The sequence below is a fragment of the Pygocentrus nattereri genome, chromosome 12, assembly GCF_015220715.1.
Source record: "Pygocentrus nattereri isolate fPygNat1 chromosome 12, fPygNat1.pri, whole genome shotgun sequence".
In the NCBI taxonomy this organism is placed as follows: domain Eukaryota; kingdom Metazoa; phylum Chordata; class Actinopteri; order Characiformes; family Serrasalmidae; genus Pygocentrus; species Pygocentrus nattereri.
This window is the reverse complement of record NC_051222.1, coordinates 19,482,933-19,501,862: the sequence shown is the minus strand read 5'-3', so window position 1 is coordinate 19,501,862 and position 18,930 is coordinate 19,482,933. Positions and strand designations below refer to the sequence as shown.

At 39.8% G+C, this 18,930-nt stretch overlaps 1 protein-coding gene across 1 annotated transcript; it reads right to left on the bottom strand.

The window, feature by feature from the left end:
- Window positions 1–3,894: 3,894 nt before the first annotated feature.
- LOC108434695 (toll-like receptor 13) lies at window positions 3,895–7,633 on the bottom strand. Its single transcript, XM_017710025.2, has one exon. It carries the CDS (start codon window positions 7,517–7,519, stop codon window positions 4,670–4,672), a length of 2,850 nt encoding a protein of 949 aa, XP_017565514.1. The 5' UTR covers window positions 7,520–7,633; the 3' UTR covers window positions 3,895–4,669.
- Between the last annotated feature and the right edge of the window lie 11,297 nt (window positions 7,634–18,930).

Sequence of the window (18,930 nt, the reverse complement as noted above, 5' to 3'; positions counted from 1 at the left end):
TACAGTTAAAAAAAAAAAAGATATACAGAGAAGAACTATGTAAGACCTAGTAGACCACCAAAACAGCCAACATCAGATAAACAGCACTTAAAGTTTATAGGATGTGCTGCTGTTAAGAAGCTGTGAGGAAAAATAAACAGATGATAAAGAAGAAAATTTGCAAATCAAAGAAGCTGTTGGTTTTCCCTGAACAGTGGACTTACCACCAGACACAAAGAATGTGTTTAGGACTATTTGGATAATGTGACTTTGGATCAAAGACAGAACTTTGCAAGTGTGGAAAAATATCCCTGCAGGTTTCTTTGAAAAACCCACAGCACTGAAATCTTCCACTGAAAAAGAAACAATTTGTACCTAATGGCTGTTTTGTTACTGTAATTAAATATAACAGCTTAGGTATTTGCAAAAAAGTGGCTCATTCTAGGCAGCTCTTCCTGTGTGTGTGTACCTGTGTGACCCTGACTGTGTGGTGTGTGCCGAGCAGGCCTGATTGTGTCAATAGCTGAGGCCTGGAGAAGCACATGTGCCCAGAGATGTAGTTTTTTACTACATCCATCCATCCATTTTCTAAGCCGCTTCTCCACCAGGGTCGCGGGGGGGTGCTGGAGCCTATCCCAGCAGTCTTCGGGCGAAAGGCAGGATACACCCTGGACAGGTCGCCAGTCCATCGCAGGGCAGACAGACAGATACAGACAGTCACTCACACACTCACACCTAGGGGCAATTTAGCATGTCTAATCGACCCGACTGCATGTCTTTGGACTGTGGGAGGAAACCGGAGAACCCGAAGGAAACCCACGCAGACACGGGGAGAACATGCAAACTCCACACAGAGAGGACCCCGTTTTTTTTACTACATATTTTTGAAAATTTCTTTAGGAAATGAAACATATCAGTTGCAAAAACATCAATGGTATTTGATTTGATTACCTAGTAAATTATAAGATGCTTTGGTGGTTCTCTCTCTCTCTGTGAGTGTAGGGATCTGTGTGTGCATGTAGGCCTCTCTGAAGGTGCTTGGTTTTTTTCCTGGAGCAGTATGTATGCTTCAGCCAGGCCTGGGAAACACTTCTCAGTCCCATCTTAAACATACACTATATTGCCCAAAGTATTCAATCACCCATCCAAATAATTGAATTCAGGTGTTCCAATCACTTCCATAGCCACAGGTGTATAAAACCAAGCATCTAGTCCTGCAGACTGCTTCTACAAACATTAGTGAAAGAATGAGTCGCTCTAAGCAGCTCAGCGAGTTCCAGCATGGTACCGTGATAGGACACCACCTGTGCAACAAGTTCAGTCGTGAAATTTCCTCACTACTAAATATTCCACAGTCAACTGTCAGTGGTATTATAACAAAGTGGAAGAGATTGGGAACGACAGCAACTCAGCCAAGAAGTGGTAGGCTACGTAAAATGACAGAGCGCGGTCAACAGATGCTGAGGCACATAGTGCGCAGAGGTCGCCAACTTTCTCCAATCATTACAGACCTCCAAACTTCATATGGCCTTCAGATTAGCTCAAGAGCAGTGCGTAGAGAGCTTCATGGAATGGGTTTCCATGGCTGAGCAGCTGCATCCAAGCCTTACATCACCAAGAGCAATGCAGAGCGTCAAACACTGTGATGTAACTGTGATGCCACTGGACTCTAGAGCAGTGGAGATGTGTTCTCTGGAGTGACAAATTTGGATTAAGAATGGGATGTCACTCAAGTTCATATGCATGTGAAGGCAGACGTGCAAATACTTTTGGCAATATAGTGTAAACTGCAACTGTGTAAATCTGACACTTGCCCATTGTTTAGGAGTTGTGGCCTGCACACACACACACACACACACACACACACACACCAGAGTTTGGACCATAACTTTATTTTTTACCCATTTCATGTACAAAACATATTTTAACACTTCCTTGTTCAGTTACAATTAGGAACAGCATGCTAGTCACAATCAAGGGCCAATCAACTTATTTTATACTCTCTTGATCATCGGAATAATGGAAAAGAAGGACAAGTTAATTGATGTAGCATGATGTAATCAAGAGCATAGTCAAGTGTGTTTTAACTGCTAATCAAATGTAATAACTCAAGGCTAGTCATTATTATTTTATACACACACACACACACACACATGGCTGATGAAGGATCACATGGCAATTTTAGAAGAAAAATAAAGGTGTTTGTCACAGAAGCCCAAGGCTAACTAAAGAAAGTGTAAAAGGGTAAAAAATTGTTGCTATTATAATAGAACTATGTATAGTCAGAGTTGCATATGATGGTAAGAATTTTGTCCCACATAACATGCATCATTGCTCAGCCCTGGTCCATCACCTTGGAGATCTATCATCCTGGAAAGTTCAGGTCCAACACGCTGTAATATTCAGATGGCTCTAGAGGCCTCGATTGCCTGGACCAGGTATGTTAGATTAGGATTCACCTGAGCTATAGCATCTTAAGGGGTTCAAGTCAGGCTTTAAATATGCCACTCTGGAAGCTTAATTTTGTTCCCTTCAAGCCATTCAGAGGTGGACCTGCTCTTGTCTTGCTGCATATCTTAATTGAACTTGAGCTTCAGATCTCAGACTAGTTAACAAACATTTTCTTGCAGGATTCTCTGGATGAGAGCAGAATTCAGGGTCCTGTCAATTACAGCAATTCAACCAGGTCCTGAAGCAGCAACGCGTTCTCACACCATCACACTACCTGTGCTACGTTTGACTGTTGCTATGATTGGTATTGGTATGGTTATTGTAGAATGCTGTGTTAGCTTTATGTTAGATGTAATTGGACCCCTGTCTTCTGTTTTTGACAAATATGAGCGAAGCCTTTATGTTTATATTGGCTAGCAGCGGTTTTACGCCTTGCAGCTCTTTTACTTCTGGGAAGACTCACCACTATACCATGTTTTCTCCATTTGGAGATAATGGCTCTCATTGCAGTTCACTGTAGTCCCAGAGGCTTAGAGATGGCTTTGTAACCCTTTCCAGATTGGTAGATTTAAAAAATGTTCATTCTCATTAATTTTTTTTATAGTGACATAGTGTGCTGCTTGCTGAGACCTTTTAACCTACTTCACTTTATTGAAAAGGTTTCAAATTATGTTTAGATTCAACAGGGATGGGAGTAATCAAGCCTTAAATGATCTCAGTTGTCAACTAAATGTGGTTAATTGGTTGAGTAACTAAGGGGCGTTGACTTTCACACAGGGTCAGTTGGTGCTGGATACCTTTTTTTCTTTCAATAAATGATCATTTAAAAACTATATTTTATGTTTTTCTGGATGTTGTTGTCTGAAAATACATTCTGATTGAAGATTTGAAGTAAGTATGAAAAGTAAGCAAAAATATTTTAAAAATCAGGAGGGTAGGGGTTGGCTAATACTTTTCATGGCACTGTATCTGTTTGGCCTGGTGGTAAAATCCAGGGCTGAAAAGTCTAAGGTGACCTTCTCTCCTGTCCTGAGACTGCTGTTTCCCTTTATATTTCATTTTATAGTTCAAATAGAGGATTGTTCTATTACTGTAAATGGACATCTTTGCCTTAAATCTCAAACCAGCCACATGTAAAACTAGAGCTCAGGGCTATTACACACTTCAACAAAGAGAAATAGGAGTAGGCCTTTGGACGTGTTAGATCAATGTGAAATACAGTTTACGATGTGTCACACCACAATAACATTATATAATTATAACAATTATACAGTATATAACCTTATTTGACTTAAATGGTTAATGAAAAAGCAAAAGATATCACACCAGAGAACATCCCATAAATTACATTTTAACAGGGCGCTTTATGCCCAGATAGGCAGATGTTCTCCACAGCATCCTGTGCTATTAGCAGTGCTTTTCTATGGAGACATTGCACTCCTGTGTCAGCAGTGGATCTACTTTAAAGTATCTAATTTCAATAATTAGAAGGGGTGTCTGGATGCTCTTAGACATATAGTGTAAGTGAATAAGATTGAGTCAATGTTTAAAATGGACTATACCATTTTTAAGTAATTAAAGGCCTACCATATTTTAGCAAATGTTCTGTACTATCTATGAAAATGAAGTTGCGGGACTGGACTCTGCATTGGCTAATCCTTAACATTAAAGAATTTGGATTGGGATCAGAGGCAAATTAAAAATAAAACATATACAGGACATCTCCATCTCCACTTTCTAGACTAATTCCTTCGACTGCAGACTTTCCACGCTTGTAACTGACAGCAGACAAATTTTGTGTGTTCTTTATTCACCACCATTGTTTAATCATTAATCATCATCTTTAATAAAATGCAAAAAGATTATAACCCATAAAAAGATTTTTGAACCACCCATTTGCATTTTTAGACATTTTCTACATGTAAATCACTGTTACTAGAACAAAACTTTTCAGGAGAAGGGAAAACATTTGTAACTTAGTTGGACTGGACGTTAATTTAAAAATACTTTTATCAAGCAATGTTGCACCATTTCTATTGGTTCATTAATTACAATTTTACACATTGTGGAAGGTACCTGGCACTGGTAAATTATACATACATATAAATCCAAAAACCACAATGAAGAAAGAAGGTGTGTAGTAAAGCCTAGATCTTACTTTGAGAACAATCACTGCAATTGGTTATCATTTCGAAATTCCAAAAGTGGTTGCCATTAGATCTGTAATATTTGAGTATTATCAGGTACCGCTTATCCCAGAAAGAATAGGATTTTCCTCTTTAGAAGACTCCTTGGCCTCCAGAGCCATTCTCAGTTTCTCCCAGAAGACCCGAGTATCCTCTCCTGGTTTGGGCCAGCTGATGTAGGTTCGTTTCTTGATTAGTTTTCTCATCCTGTAATATGGAGACAGCTGATGGGGTGGAATGTTCTCCAGGAACACCAGGATGAGAACATCTTTCTTCTCGTCAAAGAGTCGGAAACTGGCCACCTGGATTTCTCTGGAGCACCACTCACTCTCTAGGTAGTGGCGACTGATCACACAGATTGTTTTACGACTCCTATTGATCCCGTCCACAATGTTATCTATGATGGGTTTACCTGGCTGGAAGTCTCTGTGATGCAAACACAACTTCCAGCCCTGCTCCCCCTCCACATGAGGTAACAGCTCACTCATAACCCACAGTTCATCGTGGGTGTTGTAGGAAATGAATGCATCATACTGATAGCCACTGGACTGTGTCTTTCTCTGCTGGTTGCTTTTATAGAGAAATGCCAGAAGGCGATAGTAGGCATAGACAACCTGCCATTTTAAGAAATGATAAAGGATGGAGCTAAACATAATCAAAAGAATAAATACAGTGGTAGAAATGAAGCAGAAAAAACCCTTGTCCACAGTGCAGGACTCAAAGTCAAGCTCCATAAGTTTATTTCCCCTGAGTTTTGATGGGTAATTGCATGTTAACTGGTCTGCATTTACGACTTGCGTGACATTGTTTCTTATTGCCCAGTCAACAAACAAGGCATTGCTGCAGTCACAACTGAATGGATTTCCTTGTAGGTCGATATACGTTAAGTTGGTAAATGATGCAATGAAGGTCTCATTGATAACTGCCAGTTCATTCTTGCTGATTTGCAAATATTGAATTTCAGTGAGGTTTGCTTGCATGAGGAAGTCCATAGACTGCAAACCAGTAGAGAACATATGGAGTCTGTTGAGTCTTTTGAGGGGTGTGAATAATTCCTGTGAGACCGTTGTTAATTCGTTTCGGCTGAGGTCCAGGCTCAGCAGTCTTGGAGAGTGTGAAAAGGTGTTTGGGTAAAGAAAGTTTAAATTGAGATTTCCTGCTGTCAACACCTGCAAAGACGTCAGTCCTTCCAAAAAATTTGAAGGGAAATTCAACATCCCTTTGTGGCCTTGGCTGTGAATTGCTAAAGTTTCCAAAGATTTTAAATACCTAAAGGGTGGTTTAACGAGATTGCTCTGATCAGAATATGAGAGGTAATTGTTGTTCAGCAAGAGATATTTCAGGTTTGTAAGTCCTGAGAAAACAGAAGCTTTTAAAGAACTCTGTGTGATTTTATTTGACTGAAGGTTTAGCACTGTCAGTTTCTGCAGTCCCTCAAAGGCCCCTTTATCTATGGTGGTTATTTGGTTGTCATTTAAAAGCAAGTGCTTAAGAGATTTCAAATCTCCAAAATCTTCTTTATGGATGTAATTCAATTTGTTTTGCGTTAAATCCAAAAACTCTAGTTTCTGGAGACAAGCTCTGAAACAGTTGGTCACGGAAATTAATCTGCTGGAGCTTATAATCAAAGTCTTCAAATTTGTAAGGTTTTGAAAAGGTTTTACTGAATACAATGGATTTCTGGAAAGGTAAAGTGTCTGCAGCTGTGCTAAGCTGTTGAAATCTGAACAAGTTAAATTATAGATGCTATTGTAACTGAGGTCTAGGACCTCCAAGGAGGACAGATTCCAAATGGCAGGTGGAACACTGTCCAGTTTGTTTCTGGACAGACTCAGCCTTTTAAGGTTTGTCATAAATCCAAATGCCAGATTTGTGATGTTCCTGAGACTGTTTTCAGACAAGTCCAGTGTTACTAGATCAGTGCAGCCTGTTAGTTCCTTCGCAGATATGGATGCCAATCTGCTTGACTGCACATGTAGGGTTCTCAAAGGGTTGATCAGGCAGGCTGTCTTAATTAGTGTTTTTTCTTTGAGTCGGTAGAGGCTGAGATTGGTCAGTGATGTGTTAAAGGTCTGTAGCACTGATTTAATTTCTTCATTCATTTCTATCCCAGTTAAATTAAGGGTGCTGACATTTCTGAGGTAGCTTGCATCCTGCACATCCCATGTCATGCTTTCGTTACTGAATGCCAGGCCTAATGATTCAAGGTGAGGGAAAACATCTGCTGTGATTCTGAAGACTCGTAAAGGATTCCAGGACAGATCCAGGACTCTCAGTTTTAAGGATGTGTTTGAAACTTGGGGTGTTTGAAAAGAAGAAAATCCATTTCTTCCAATGTGCAGCTCTTGAATGTTAAGCAACTGAAAGAGAGGTTGAACTTCATGTATGTGAGCTAAATGATTACCTGATAGATTCACCATGACCAAACTAATCAGAGGATCGAAGGCAGAAGCACTGATGTTTGTAATTTGATTTTCATCCAGCCGTAGCACAGTGAGATTGAACAAATTTTGGAAGGATCCTCCTGAGATTATATGGAGATTGTTGTGGGCAAGATTCAGCTCCTGCAAGGCTGTCAAGCTCCTGAAAGCCCCTTCCTTTATATCTTTGATCCAGTTGTGTGACACATTCAAATGTGTAAGCTTGGTGAAGTAGATTAAATCCTTTTTCTTAATGCTCATCAAATGATTGTAAGAAAGATCGAGCACTCTTGTTTGGTCTGGTATGTTGTGGGGTATAACACAAAGTTCTCTCTTATTGCATAGCGCCTTCAAATTTGCAGGATATTTCAGAGATCCCTTAATGACACAGTTAATCACAAAAAATCCATTTGTTGGAAGTACACATACAAAGCAGGACAACATTAACAGTAGATATGTACAGAACGGCAGTGGAGCTTGCATGTTTTTGAATATAAAATATTTGGAAATTTGACGGCACGGTGGGACAGCACGGTGGCGCGGTGGGTAGCGCTGTCGCCTCACAGCAAGGAGGGCCTGGGTTCGATTCCCCGGCCAGGTGACCGGGGTCCTCTCTGTGTGGAGTTCTCCCTGTGTCTGCGTGGGTTTCCTCCGGGTTCTCCGGTTTCCTCCCACAGTCCAAAGACATGCAGTCAGGTCGATTGGACATGCAAAATTGCCCCAAGGTGTGAGTGGCTGTCTGTCTGTCTGCCCTGCGATGGACTGGCGACCTGTCCAGGGTGTTTCCTGCCTTTCGCCCGAAGACTGCTCGGATAGGCTCCAGTACCCCCCCCGCGACCCTGATGGAGAAGCGGCTTAGAAAATGGATGGATGGAAATTTGACCAGATCTTTGTCACGTATAGTTTTGTTCATCCAGAAAAACTGCTGATGTGGTAGTCCTGATTAATTTTGGTTAGCAACCTCTTCAACACCAATTCATCTAGGTAATAAAGAAAAAGAGGGAAGTGTGAAGTTTGCACTAAGTGTCACATAAACTGGAATTTTATATATGCAATACAATTTCCAAAAAAAGTTGGACTGCTGTGATAAATGTAAATAAATGTGGAATGCAATGATGTGCAAAACATTCGAACCCTATATTTAACTGAAAATAGTACAACATATTAAATGCTGAAACTGAGAAATGTATTTGTCTTTGAAAAATATAAGCCCATTTTGGATTTGATGCAGTAACACATTTCAAAATAGCGACAGAGGCAACAAAATTCTTGTGAAGTTGTGTAATGCTAAAAAAAAGCACCTGGTGAAGCACCTCCCAACTGATTATATTAATTGGCAACAGGTCAGTAACATGATGGGGAATGAAAGAAAGAGTCTGAGAGTCTGAGACTCCCAGAGAGGCTGAGTCTTTCAGAAGTAAAGTTGGGGAGGGGTTCCCTACTCTGTGAAAGATTGTGAGAGCAAATAGTGCAAAAATTCAAGAATAACATCTCAATGTAAACTAGCAAAGAGTTTGGGGATCACATTATCTACAGTACATAATATCATTGTAAGATTAAGAGAATCCAGAGAAATCTCTGTATGTGAAGGACAAAATAAAAAGCAATATTGGCTGGCTGTCATCTTCAGACCCTCAGGTGGCACAATTCTGTAGTAGAAATCACTGCATGAGCTCAGGAGTACTTTAAAAAAAAACAACACCATCTGTGAACACAGGTCGTTGTCGCATCCACAAATGTACGTTTTACCATGCAAAGAAGAAAATATACATATAAACATGATCCAGAGACGCCGCCACCTTATCTGGGCCTGAGCTTATTTGAGATGGACTGAGGAGAAGTGAAAAAGTGTCTTGTGGTCCAACAATCAAAATTTGAAATCCATTCTGGAAATCATGGACAGTGCATGCCTGAGGATAAAGACGAGAGGGACAATATCTGCAGGTGTTTTCCAGGGAAGGTCCTGCTTATTTCAGCAAGACAATGGCAAACATATTCTGCACATGTCACAACAGCATGTATTTATAGTAAAAGAGTCTGGTGCTAAACTGGCCTGTCTGCAGCCAGACCTGTCACACATTAAAAACCTTTGGCGCATAATGAATTAAAATGTAGAATGTTGTTAATAGAAGACGGGATAAAACAGTGGTAAACATGTCCTCGTCACAAGTTTTTTAAACCTGTTGCTGGCATCAGGTTCAAAATGGGTTTGTTTAAAAAAAAAATCAGTTTCAACATTTCATATGTTCCCACTATTACATATGTGTGTGTGTGTGTGTGTGTGTGTGTGTGTGTTCAAAAAGAGCTGTGATAGAAGAGTCATGGCTAATCCTGTGTTTTGTCTTCTACGGTCACTGCAGTACACACGCTTACTTCCTTAAATCCATAATCCCTGGTTTTCTTTAAACACTGTAGTTTTTTCCCAGTAGCTAGTTAAATTAGTTAGCTGGCAGGAGTGTATCTAGCAGAGCTCTATGTTAGATCCAAATTAGACATTTTCCCTAGACTTGTTTGCTAAAATATTGGAATGTACAACAGTTTTCACATTCCTCTGCCACTGGTAAACATAATAAACATTCTCATATGAGTACACAAACTTCAAAGACCTAGATCAGTTTAATTTAGCTCATGCAGTCACAAATCAAACTGACAACTGCTTTGTATGTAGTTGATTATAAAATAAAATGAATACTTACCTAAATTACTGCAGAGAAAAAATGAAACACCAAACCAAAGCAAATGTAAAGAATCGGTTGAATTTAAAAGTGAGCGCTTCATCAGATGTCTGTTTTCAGTACGCTGTATGAGGAAGTACAAAAATGCAGAACTAACCTTTGAAACACCAGTGAATGTACTTGCTTTCAAGTGCCAATGACACACCATACTCAGATAAAACAATGTTTTATCTCTTGATCTGCCAAAACGGGTGGCATCTAAACTGTAGTTATTCAAGGTAGTAAAACAAAGTTACTTCAGATTAAGAATGGATAAAAGTCCATATAAGTCCATGTCTAGTGGTTTGCAAAACTGACATCTTCTCCTTTTATAGGATCTTCAGTATTTATAAAGAATCCATTAATTGGGGACGTCTTTGGAATTCATCTAATGAGCTTGTGTGCTAGATGCTGTGCAAAAACACTGATGGGGTCTCTTTTAAAGATGGTATATATATATATATATATATATATATATATATATATATATATATATATACATACATACACACACACACACACACACACACACACACACACACACACTCACACGCACAACCCCAATTCCAGTGAAGTTGGGGTTTGCAAATCCTTTTCAGCCTATATTCAATTGAATACACTACAAAGACAAGATATTTAATGTTCAAATGAATAAACTTCATTGTTTTTTGCAAATATTCACTCATTTCCAATTTGATGCCTGCAACACGTTCCAAAGAAGTTGGGACAGGTGCATGTTTACCACTGTGTTACATCACCTTTCCTTTTAACAGCACTCAATACGCATTTGGGAACTGAGGACACTAATTGTTGAAGCTTTGTAGATGGAATTCTTTCTAACACACCCCCACACCATCAGAGATTCTGGCTTTTGAACTTTGAGCTGATAACAATCCAGACAGTCCTTTTCCTCTTTGGCCCGGAGGACACGGCGTCCATGATTTCCAAAAGCAATTTGAAATGTGGACTCGTCAGACCACAGGACACTTTTCCACTTTGCGTCAGTCCATCTCAGATGAGCTCGGCCCAGAGAAGCCGGCGGCGTTTCTGGGTGGTGTTCATATGTGGCTTTCGCTTTGCATGGCAGAGTGTTAACTTGCACTTGTAGATGGAGCGACGAACTGTGTTCACTGACAGTGGTTTTCTGAAGTGTTCCTGAGCCGCCTGAGGGGTCAAAGGTCACGGGCGTTCAATGTTGGTTTTCTGCTTTGCTGCTTACTTGCAGAGATTTCTCCAGATTCTCTGAATCTTTTGATGATATTATGGACTGTAGATGATGAAATCCCTAAATTCCTTGCAATTGCATGTTAAGAAACGTTGTTCTTAAACTGTTGGACTATTTGCTCATGCAGTTGTTCACAAAGTGGTGAACCTCGCCCCGTCCTTGCTTGTGAACGACTGAGCCTTTCAGGGATGCTCCCTTTATACCCAATCATGACACTCACCTGTTTCCAATTAACCTGTTCATCTGTGGAATGTTCCTGTTTCTTTGGAATGTGTTGCAGACATTAAATTCAAAAGGAGTGAATATTATATATATTATTTATTTAAATGGCATGTATTCTGTTATAAAGGTAAAAACAATTCTGAATACTGCCAACAAACTGTAACTTGGACTAAATATAGATATTTAATTTCTGTACTGTATTCCAAATACTTGCATTCTGTTACATTTTGACCCTGTTCATAATGATTATATAATTGTAATGGAGGGTTAATGTGCTGTTCACCGTACCGTGTATGTACCGTGGATGCTTCATGTACAGAGTTTCTGTGAAGTGTTATCAGATGATTACATACGGCCAAGGCAATAAATACCTTTTCATTTTGATCATTGTTTCTCAATATGATCCTGAATCTATCAAGGTTCTTTTTGTTCTGTCCCTGGGAACCACGTCATTATCCATCTGGGAACAAATGTTCATGGTTTGCTATTTTGTGTAAATTCTGAGTGCTTTATGATACCTTGGAGGCCCAAAGAGGAGCAGAAGTAATAGACTGTTATACCAGATCCATCCTGGTGGCTCCCAGCTCTGCTGTTGTAAACACATTGATTTAGCTCTGTACACTGCACCTGTTGATGTTTATGCTTTCGCAGGTTTTGTTGCTAATGCATCTTTTGTTGATGTTCATACAGCTAGATCAGAGGTCTAAATCTACTACCTTGGACAGTTTAGATCCAAAATAACTGGCTCTATTATCCAGATACCCCTGAAGATCTTCATTACATGGATCAGGTGTGATTGACTAGGGTTGGCGCTAAACTCTGCAGGATGGTAAATCTCCAGGACCAGGACTGGGCACCACTGTGACAGATACACTTTGTTCAGAGTCTGTCTAAGAACAAGGAGGCCCCCCAGTGGCCATACAGCACAAACAAAACAAAGAGGAAGTTGTAGAGATGAAATATGTCTCAATGTGGTGTTACATCTCATTATTTATGTGAAAGGCAAGTTTTACAGGAACATAACTTTAACACAGTGCATTCAGGAAAGAATGTACACTACCGTTCAAAAGTTTGGGGTCACATTGAAATGTCCTTATTTTTGAAGGAAAAGCACTGTACTTTTCAATGAAGATAACTTTAAACTAGTCCTAACTTTAAACAAATACACTTTATACATTGCTAATGTGGTAAATGACTATTCTAGCTGCAAATGTCTGGTTTTTGGTGCAATATCTACATAGGTTTATAGAGGCCCATTTCCAGCAACTATCACTCCAGTGTTCTAATGGTACAATGTGTTTGCTCATTGGCTCAGAAGGCTAATTGATGATTAGAAAACCCTTGTGCAATCATGTTCACACATCTGAAAACAGTCTAGCTCATTACAGAAGCTACAAAACTGACCTTCCTTTGAGCAGATTGAGTTTCTGGAGCATCACATTTGTGGGGTCAATTAAACGCTCAAAATGGCCAGAAAAAGAGAACTTTCATCTGAAACTCGACAGTCTATTCTTGTTCTTAGAAATGAAGGCTATTCCATGCGAGAAATTGCTAAGAAATTGAAGATTTCCTACAACGGTGTGTACTACTCCCTTCAGAGGACAGCACAAACAGGCTCTAACCAGAGTAGAAAAAGAAGTGGGAGGCCGCGTTGCACAACTAAGCAAGAAGATAAGCACATTAGAGTCTCTAGTTTGAGAAACAGACGCCTCACAGGTCCCCAACTGGCTTCTTCATTAAATAGTACCCGCAAAACACCAGTGTCAACATCTACAGTGAAGAGGCGGCTGCGGGATTTCGGGCTTCAGGGCAGAGTGGCAAAGAAAAAGCCATATCTGAGACTGGCTAATAAAAGAAAAAGATTAAGATGGGCAAAAGAACACAGACATTGGACAGAGGAAGACTGGAAAAAAGTGTTGTGGACGGATGAATCCAAGTTTGAGGTGTTTGGATCACAAAGAAGAACGTTTGTGAGACGCAGAACAAATGAAAAGATGCTGGAAGAATGCCTGACGCCATCTGTTAAGCATGGTGGAGGTAATGTGATGGTCTGGGGTTGCTTTGGTGCTGGTAAGGTGGGAGATTTGTACAGGGTAAAAGGGATTCTGAATAAGGAAGGCTATCACTCCATTTTGCAACGCCATGCCATACCCAGTGGACAGCGCTTGATTGGAGCCAATTTCATCCTACAACAGGACAATGACCCTAAACACACCTCCAAATTGTGCAAGAACTATTTACAGCAGAAGCAGGCAGCTGGTATTCTATCGGTAATGGAGTGGCCAGCGCAGTCACCAGATCTGAACCCCATTGAGCTGTTGTGGGAGCAGCTTGACCGTATGGTACGCCAGAAGTGCCCATCCAACCAATCCAACTTGTGGGAGCTGCTTCTAGAAGCCTGGGGTGCAATTTCTCCAGCTTACCTCAACAAATTAACAGCTAGAATGCCAAAGGTGTGCAATGCTGTAATTGCTGCAAATGGAGGATTCTTTGACGAAAGCAAAGTTTGATGTAAAAACAATGTCATTTCAAATACAAATCATTATTTCTAACCTTGTCAATGTCTTGACTCTATTTTCTATTCATTTCACAACGTATGGTGGTGAATAAGTGTGACTTTTCATGGAAAGCACAAAATTGTTTGGGTGACCCCAAACTTTTGAACGGTAGTGTAGGAGCTCTATTGCATGAGGCATTGTGATGTTATGCTTTCTATCTAACCTTATCTAATTGGAAATCCAAGTATCACATTGCATCCATCTGAATTAAATGTAACTTAATCAAGAGAGATGTTTTTTATTCACTGGCCATTAAGTGAACATGGCAAGGACAGTTTTTTGAATGTTAGAAACATTTTTATTTTTAATTTACTGTAGAAAATCAAATATACTGATGATAATATGGAGAAATTACACTAACAACGACAATCAACAATCAGTATATTATATAGTTATATATTTACAGAGATAGGGAGAGAAAGACGGATGTTACTAGTAGTTACTGGATGCACCACAGAGCTGCTGCCTCAGTGCTTCTCTGTGAATTAACATAATAAATGTTGACTTATGGTCCTGCTAATTGCTGGCAAGAAGGAGGGGTGATGTACTGAGGATCCTGAAATCTCATTAACTTAGAATAAGCCCTTCATATTTACAGAGAAAGGGGGTCCTCTTCCACCAGAAGATGTTTTTTTTACATTAGCCCCAAATGGACAGACCAAACAGTGGTTCTAGGGAGGCTTTTTACAGCTAGAATTAGGTGGCCCGGTAGCACTGGTTAGAAACATAGAAAGAAGACGAATCAGTGGATGCTGCCAGTGCGTACTATTACTAAAAACGTACTACTCAGGTACATGATTCGTTCATCAAGGTACAAACAATGTAAGTGTACCCTCAAAGGTACAACAGTGATTTTAAGGTCCAATGGTGTACCTTACATGAGTTTTTCCTAGTGGAAAAGTAGCTATGTGTACCATTTCATAAATTAATGATTTAAATCAGAACAATAAAATAAAAAGCCTGAAGATGAGATGGGGTGTGTGGAGTCAGTACAGCTTAGAAAATATAATTTCAATGGATTCAATGGATACAGTTATGTTCCCTGACTAAAGCTACTGGGATGTACCCCTGAGGGAACCACCACAGTGACGAGAGGGTACTGCCCACTGACAGTGTCGTACAGTGTGCTGGCTAACCATTTTGGGTTGTAAGAAGATTGAGAACCCAAATTTTGACGAATGGAGGATCATGCTTCCCATTTGGCAGAAGAAAAAGCATGGGAGGGTGAATCCTCAACCAACATGTAGAAGCAAAATGAAAAACCTGATGGCCAATATAAGTTCTATTACACGTTTGAAAAGAGGGGTGAGGGAGGGAAATTCAGTTGGTTCCAATATGAAATCTCATCACTAGATGCTCCAAAGTGTTACACACTGCACCTTTAAAGTTAGAACAAAATGTTATGAATACAGTACAGTCCAGAAAATAATAATAGGGTGAAATGCTGATGCCTAAATAATACAGTCAGACTGGAGACATACAGACAAGCATGACACAAAAAATCTTAACTATGCATGTCTAAGTTCAGCTGGCTCTGACTTTTTTGTCTCAAATTAAGGGAACTAGTACTGGCATTCTCAAAATGAGATGTGTCATGTAGGCTATTTGCTAACTGTACAGACTAACAGGAGAGTTCACTTTCTCTTTGTGTTGAGTTGTTAAGTCAATATACAGTAGATCTGTTAGCATGCAGAGTAGTGCAGAGTTTTCTCAGGGTTTAGTGCCTCAGAATCAATTTTTCCTTATAAAAGAATCAGATATTTCATGCTTTATTCACCTGCTTAGTGCCTGTAACACAGATCTATTTTAAACAACTCACAGCAAGAGCTTATCTCAATATTTTTCCATGAGAATCACTGCAGTGTTGCTAATGTTATGGTGATGGTTGTTATCATCATACCTGATATTCTTAATGTTATGGATAATTGGAGAGTTTATTAAAGGGAATATATCATTCAATATATCATTGATCATTTCACCCAGTGAGCTTTACTGAGGAGCTCATGTCTTACAGTCCTCTTAATGATGGAAGATGGCTAATTTCAGAAATCACAAAAAAGTTTGAAAGGGGATATGATTGATCCCAATGCTAACTGAGCAAAGCAGAGCTAATGACAATGGTTTGATTTTTCATATTTCATGTACCTGTAATTTAGATGATGGATGTACCTGTAATACACAGATTATTGCTAAAGTGAAAAAGGTTATACTTTGTTACTCAGAACACACTTTTTCTATACAAGGGCAGTAAAAATAACAAAATAATTAAAGACCATCCCCACTTTGGCATGGGTTAGATCTAGCATCCTGCCTGAATTGACCAATAAGTAAGACATAAAAAAAGTCTATAAAATACCCCGAAACCCTAAAAGGTCTTTGCAATAAGAAATCCATATGCTGTCCCAAAGAACCTCCCCTACCAGGCAAGAGTGCTGGATATTTCTAAAGTGCAGTGATTTGGCACATCTTTACAACCTAACAGTGCTTTATGAAGTGGGGGATGTGGCTTTCAGGGGTTTGGTGGTATTGGCAGGAACTGAATCTTGACTTCAACAGACTTACCAGCATCCAAGATGAACTCTTACAAAAATCTGTTTAACCTCAACGTGCTGCTTCTGGATCTAACCTGCTGAAGAGTATCAGCACTTCTGTCTTTCTTCCACTTATCAGTTTGATGATGGTAAACTTGTCCATAGATCATCTGCACAGTATACAAGAGTTGCAATCTCTTTTCACATTACCAAACTTAAGTAAGGCGAATGCCATGAACAATGAATTTATCACTTTTCAGACACAAGATCATGACTGACCAGGTTTGGAGCTCTGCATGGTAGTAGAACTCCAGGACCAGGATTGGGTACCATTGAGGAAGATACACTTTGTTCAGAGTCTGTCTAAGATCAAGGAGGCCCCCCAGTGGCCATACAGCACAAACACAACAGAAAGAGGAAGCTGTAGAGATTAAATATGTCTCAATATGGTATATCATCTAATGATTTATGATAAATGCTTTTTTACAGGAACATAACTAACTTTTTTCAGGTATTTCAGTGACTGTCTTAAGATGCTTTAAATACATGCCTAAATATGAAAGCTCTAGATTTGTCTTACAATCCTTTGCAGCTCTTCAGGATCATTGGAGATACCTTACCTTGAGATGTTAGATCTGGCTTTTATTAACAGCAGCATGAAGTGCGATATACAGAGCAAGAACTACTTCCAAAATGTGAACAGACCTAATTTCAGTAGCATACACATGGTAACAGAGGAATCACAACCGTCCTACAAATGGTTAACTTATCACAGGCTAACCAGAGATTGGAACACTTGGGAGTAATTAAAGTGAAACCACTAATTAATGTTGTTTGTATGATGAACTCATTGACAGTCCTTCACTTGAAGGAGAACAACATTGTTTCTGTACAAGACCAGGAATTCAAAAAAGGCAGAATCCTGACTGTACTGGATGAAAAAAACGTGCTGTGTCCCCTGCCATTAAAAACCTTTCCACTCTGAAGATCCTAGACCTGAACTACAATCCCTTAATGGTATTACAGTGCTCAGATTTTGCAAATCTTACAAATTCACATTTACTGAAATCCTTTGATTTCTTTGGAACAGTGTCCTTTTCAAAGCCTGAACAACTTAAGAGTTAATAATCAGTTCAGACACAATCATGTTAAAAGGTTTTAAGGCAAGACTTCAGAAATGAAAAGTGCTATTGCCAAAAATAAGCAGTCCACCTTTTACATCTCTAAGATGCTTAGACTATTTGGCAATTACAGTCAAGGCCGTGAAGGGATAGGGAATGTTCCTTCCAACCTTTTTAAGGGGCTGGTGGATTTGCCTGTGTTATGGCTGGAAGTCTTAACATAAAATTGTTACATTTTGAGACTGTTACCTAGACAACCAGCCTAAGGATTCCTTACCTGAGTAAAAATGAATTAACATCACTCTCTCCTCAAATATTTCAACCACTCAAACAACTCTAAAGACTCACTATGGTCAAAACTAGCTTATAAGTAAGTAAGTGATACTTTTTTGATCCCACAACCGGGGAAATTCCACCTCCGCATTTAACCCATCCGTGAAGTGAAACACCACATACACACTAGTGAATACACACACACTAGGGGGCAGTGAGCACACTTGCCCGGAGCGGTGGGCAGCGCATTCCACGGCGCCCGGGGAGCAGTTGGGGGTTAGGTGTCTTGCTCAAGGACACCTCAGTCATGGACTGTCGGCCCTGGGGATCAAACCGGCAACCTTCCAGTCACAGGGCCAGCTAACTAACCTCCAGCCCACGACTGCCCCATTGCTACGATGAAAAGCCACATCACGCAGTTACAAGCTAAGCTCGACGATATGGACAACAGAGGGCGGCGCAAAAACCTCAGAATAGTGGGCTTGCCCGAGAAGGCTGAGGGAACTATGACTCTCACCAAGTTTTTGAGTCTGAAGTTACCGGAATGGCTCAACCTATCCTCCGAAGTGCAGATTGAGATTGAGCGGGCACATCGCTCTCTCGCGCCCCCCATGCAGATCTCAATGTTGGACAATTGATTGACTATTACTTGCTCTGTTTGGGATTCGAATAGGATCAGTTACCTGTTGAGACTCTGCCTGTTTTCGCTACCGAATAATCTAAAATTACTTAGCCTTTGATATTATTTTCCGGACAATATGCAAATTATTGCATCTTTTCAGGTCTTCTGGAGCAAGCTACAGTAGCTCAATTTACTTTTTTATTGAAATGCTTTTTTTTTTCTTATCAAGACAAGAACACTTAAAGCTTAACAGGGTCTGGATTGGATAAACATATTTTTCATCATACAAACTTAATTCCAGAAGAAGAGGTACAGCCATCTTAATGAATAAAAAGCTACCATTTATTCTTGAACAGCAGACTGAAGATATTGAGGGCAGGTTTATTTTAATTTCTGGTCACTTGTATGGGCACCATGTTGCAATGCTTAACGTTTATGCTCCAAATGAAGACACTCCTGCCTTTATGTCTGATGTCATCTTGCGATTTAATCAGTCATATAAAGATGTTGACATATTAGCTGGGGACTTAAATTGTGTTCTCAGAATTTAGATAAGACATCAGTTTCTCCAGTGAACTTCAAATCAGCCTCCATTGTTAATTGAGCAGTGAACTTGGCCTTACAGATG

Excerpts from the sequence above, each read along its gene's own strand:
- LOC108434695 (XM_017710025.2), bottom strand. The coding sequence starts at position 7,519 with ATGCAAGCTCCACTGCCGTTCTGTACATATCTACTGTTAATGTTGTCC.